The sequence below is a fragment of the Hippocampus comes genome, unplaced genomic scaffold (assembly GCF_001891065.2).
Source record: "Hippocampus comes isolate QL1 unplaced genomic scaffold, H_comes_QL1_v1.1 scaffold387, whole genome shotgun sequence".
Classification (NCBI taxonomy): domain Eukaryota; kingdom Metazoa; phylum Chordata; class Actinopteri; order Syngnathiformes; family Syngnathidae; genus Hippocampus; species Hippocampus comes.
Window position 1 is genome coordinate 486407 of NW_017806161.1, and position 3665 is coordinate 490071.

The 3665-nt window shown below is 40.9% G+C and overlaps 1 protein-coding gene across 1 annotated transcript in view; it reads right to left on the reverse strand.

The window, feature by feature from the left end:
* Window positions 1-195: 195 nt before the first annotated feature.
* Window positions 196-3665, reverse strand: part of klhl38b (kelch-like family member 38b) — a 5501-nt gene continuing 2031 nt past the window's right edge. The window contains 5 exon segments of the mRNA XM_019895689.1: window positions 196-713; window positions 797-1081; window positions 1083-1141; window positions 1143-1622; window positions 1624-1999. Coding sequence (XP_019751248.1) covers window positions 530-713; window positions 797-1081; window positions 1083-1141; window positions 1143-1622; window positions 1624-1983 — 1368 coding nt within the window. The 5' untranslated portion in view covers window positions 1984-1999 and the 3' untranslated portion in view covers window positions 196-529.

Consider the following 3665-nt stretch of genomic DNA (forward strand, 5'->3'; position numbering starts at 1 on the left):
CGGCGTCAACTATTTCGAGTCGCTAAATTCAGTTTAAATTCATCTCTCCTTTTATTATTTATAATTTTATCTGTGGTTTTATTGTTCTTGTTTTGATTGTAAAGTGTCCTTGAGTGTTTTGAAAGGCGCTTATAAATGTAATGTATTATTATTATTATTACATCACAGTAGATTGAATCTTTTAATCATCTTTTCTTCTTTTTTAAAATCAATTTCGCTTGGCAAAAGACCATAAAACCCATTCAGAAGTACTAAATTTGAAATGAAATATATACAGTAATTGTGTTTGAAATTGCCCCACTAAAAATGTTTCAAGGCAGCAAAATGCAGTTCGCTGCTATCCATAATGTAAATTTACAAAATCCAAAAAATATTTAAAAGAAAAACAAAACTCATTTGTTGTATTGTTGATAAAATCCTTCCTTCAGGTTCCTGGGATTAACTGTCAAAAAATGATTAGAAAGTTACTCCTCGAATGAAGGCATTGATTTCATTTCACTGAGTCATTTTAATGAGTCATTGATTTGCTCTACAAAATTTTAAAAAAGTTATTTTTAGCCCTGAAGTGAACATTAGTGAGTCGGACTGGGTTCTGCATGGCATCTTCCCCTCCGAACATGTAGATCCTCTGGTTGGTGGCAGCCACAGCAGGGTGAAGAACAGCCTCTGGCATGGGGGCCATAGACTCCCATTGGTTGAACATGCTGTTGTATCTAAAAGCATTGTAAAAAGTGATGATATTGTGAGTCGCTGCGCCAACTATTTAATGCCACAAAATTCTCCCGCCTCATGTTACCGTTCCACGCTGTCTGTCAGGTGCCTGTCGAACCCGAGCCCCCCCAGGATGAAGATAAAGTGTAGGTAGGAGACACTCTGGTGGCTAAAACGAGGCTCCAGAATGGGCTGGGCCAGCCGCCACTCGTTAGTCTTGAATGAGAGGGTGTAGACGGTTGTGCAGACTTCGCAGTATTTGGCATTGGTATTCAGGCGTCCAATAACATACACCACACTGTGAAGGGCCGCATAGGAAGCTTTGTACAGTCTGATAGGAAGTTTGGCCAGACGCTTCCACTCCTGGCTCTTCTCTTGAGCTTTGCTCATTGTTCTTCCTTCCTCCTACCACCACCAGATTGTCATGGTTAGGTGCCGCGCCTCAGTGCAACCCACACAGGTTCAAAGTCACCTGTCAAACCCCCCAAATATTTGATGCTGACAGAAAACATGAGACGTCGAACTGATTCAATGAGCTCGATGCAGAGGGCGGATGACTGAATCAGAGGGTCGCTGGCGATGAACTGGAACAGGTAGGTGGGGTGAACATGGCGAAGGCGCACTTTCTTGAAAAGTGCATTGATGGCGCCGCATCTAGTTAAGGGGTCATGGTGGATCCAAGCAACAAGCGTATCAAAGACTTGCTCCTCCTCTGCGCAGAGACGATCATCCTCCAGGTAGCCCGTCAGCTCCGGTAAGGACAGCTCACACAGATCCTCCGAATGAAACACATCACTGAAGCGCTTCATAGCCATATCCTTTGCCTTTTCTCTCAGAGTGTTACAGTTCATGAGCTCTGAAAGCCTTATCAGGCTCAAGCAGTTGTCAGGGCTCAGCTGATTCTGAAAAAAAACTGGAGCAGGCCTCGAAAAGACGAACATACTGCAGCATAGATGTGGCCTGCATGAGAGGCAGCACATTATCCATGCTGATATGAGCCAGGCCGGTGTAAACGTAGTCAATGATAGTGTTCAAGATGGCTGACGTTAGGCCCTGCAGCTTGATCCTGGTCTGCCGCCTCTCTATGAAGTTGTTACAGAACATAGCTCTGAAGTAGGGACTGCTGGAGACCAGAACATTGCGGTGGTAGGGGATCTCTGTGTTTTCGGAACACAATAAAACATCTGTGAGAATGTTCTCATGTCTGAGGCTATTGAGATGGAGGAGGAGGTTGGATGACTGCTCTTTATCTTTGTAGTGGAACACCTCCATTGCTGGTCAGTTCATCCTGAGGAGATACACATCGTAAATTCTCAGTTTTCAGGGAGAAAATAACTCACTTTGTCTGTGTATTTGCGCCATTGATGGTGCATGCAGCAAATTCAGCAGATTCTTTCATCTGACTTCTTCGGCATGGGTTCGGTTCCTGTTCAGTTCAGTTCTCAGTGATGGTGTGAATTTGAGAATGAATAACTGTCTGTCTCTATATCAATTAATCAATCAAACTTTATTTATATAGCACTTCTCATACATAAAAATGCAACTCAAAGTGCTGTACAATGCTTTAAAGCATTTCAAACTTACAACATTAAAAAAAAAAAAAAAAAAAAAAAAAAACATTGAAAAAAAATGTGCCCTGACTGACTAGTGACTGGTCCAGGGTGTAGTCAACCTTTCACCGAAAGTCATCTGGGATAGGTGGGAACTTCCCTGTGATGCTGGAGAGGATAAGTGTTATAGAAAATGGCTGGCTGTCTGTCTGGATGGATGGACTTTTCCATTGTTTCATGCTGTTATATAGGCTTGCGCAGCATCAAGCGTTATTCTCCATCCCCACAAATCATTCATTCCATTCACCGACACAATAATGTACACTGACAATGTTTATCAATTAGCAATAGTAGTCCTGACATATTCATGAAAAAGGTGCCTCACTGACATAAATACCGCAGATTTTAAGTGTTCAATGTCACTCTGCTGTTTGTACCTGTCTTATCTTTTGGCTGACTACTTGTCTGAGCATTTAATCTCCTGAAATTTTTGTCATGTGGCCTCTACCATCTGACAGTGTTTTATGTATCTCTTGTTTCATTTTTTTCCCTCTCGTTCTCCATCATATCAGGAACATCTGGAGCCCTTAAAGCACTCAAGATCTGGCCCACTACATCATTTTCGGTGGCCCTCAAAAGCAAATCAAAGATGTCAACTTTCAGAGTGCTTGCTAAAATCGCTACCAATATTTCAAATTCTCATTTGTAATAAATAAGAGTGATACTGTAAGCAGTGTCTTGTTACCAAACCCCTCATTACAGCAACTTAAACACTAGGTGAATAAACCGTTATTCTTGACTTCTTTATATGGTTTCAGTCATAACGGCCCTCCAAGGGAAACTGTAACTAAAATCAGGCCTGCGATAAAAATGAGTTTGGCATCCCTGCCCTAAAGTGAGATGAAAGGATTTATTTGTTTTTTTTTTTTTTTTGCAAGGGAATGGTTTTTAAACAGTGGCGGGCCGTGCATTTCAACCTTAGGCCTTCAGTGACGTCACATACATACACAATATAGGCTCGTCAAGCAGCACTTAATTTCAGGAGCATTTAAAACCATCAAGTATGCATTCACAATTAAGAGCAGGAAACTAAATTTACAGATAGTCAAAAATAAAAAGATGATTTAAAAATACGAAATAAAATGCCACCCAAATTACGCTGTGTGATCTTAAACAAGTCTGTCCAATAAATTGCGCAATGTCGCAGTTTCATATAAGACACCAACCAAACAATAACAAAACAAACTATTCTTTGAAAATAAACAGATCATTTGCATTTTGAAAATCGGCAATTCAACAGCAAATAACTGAAAATGTTGAGCAGCTGAGATTGAACGAACTTTCGTGCACGAAGGTGACTACAATGCGCCATTATAAATTGCAGGTGAGCAGATTTATTTGATA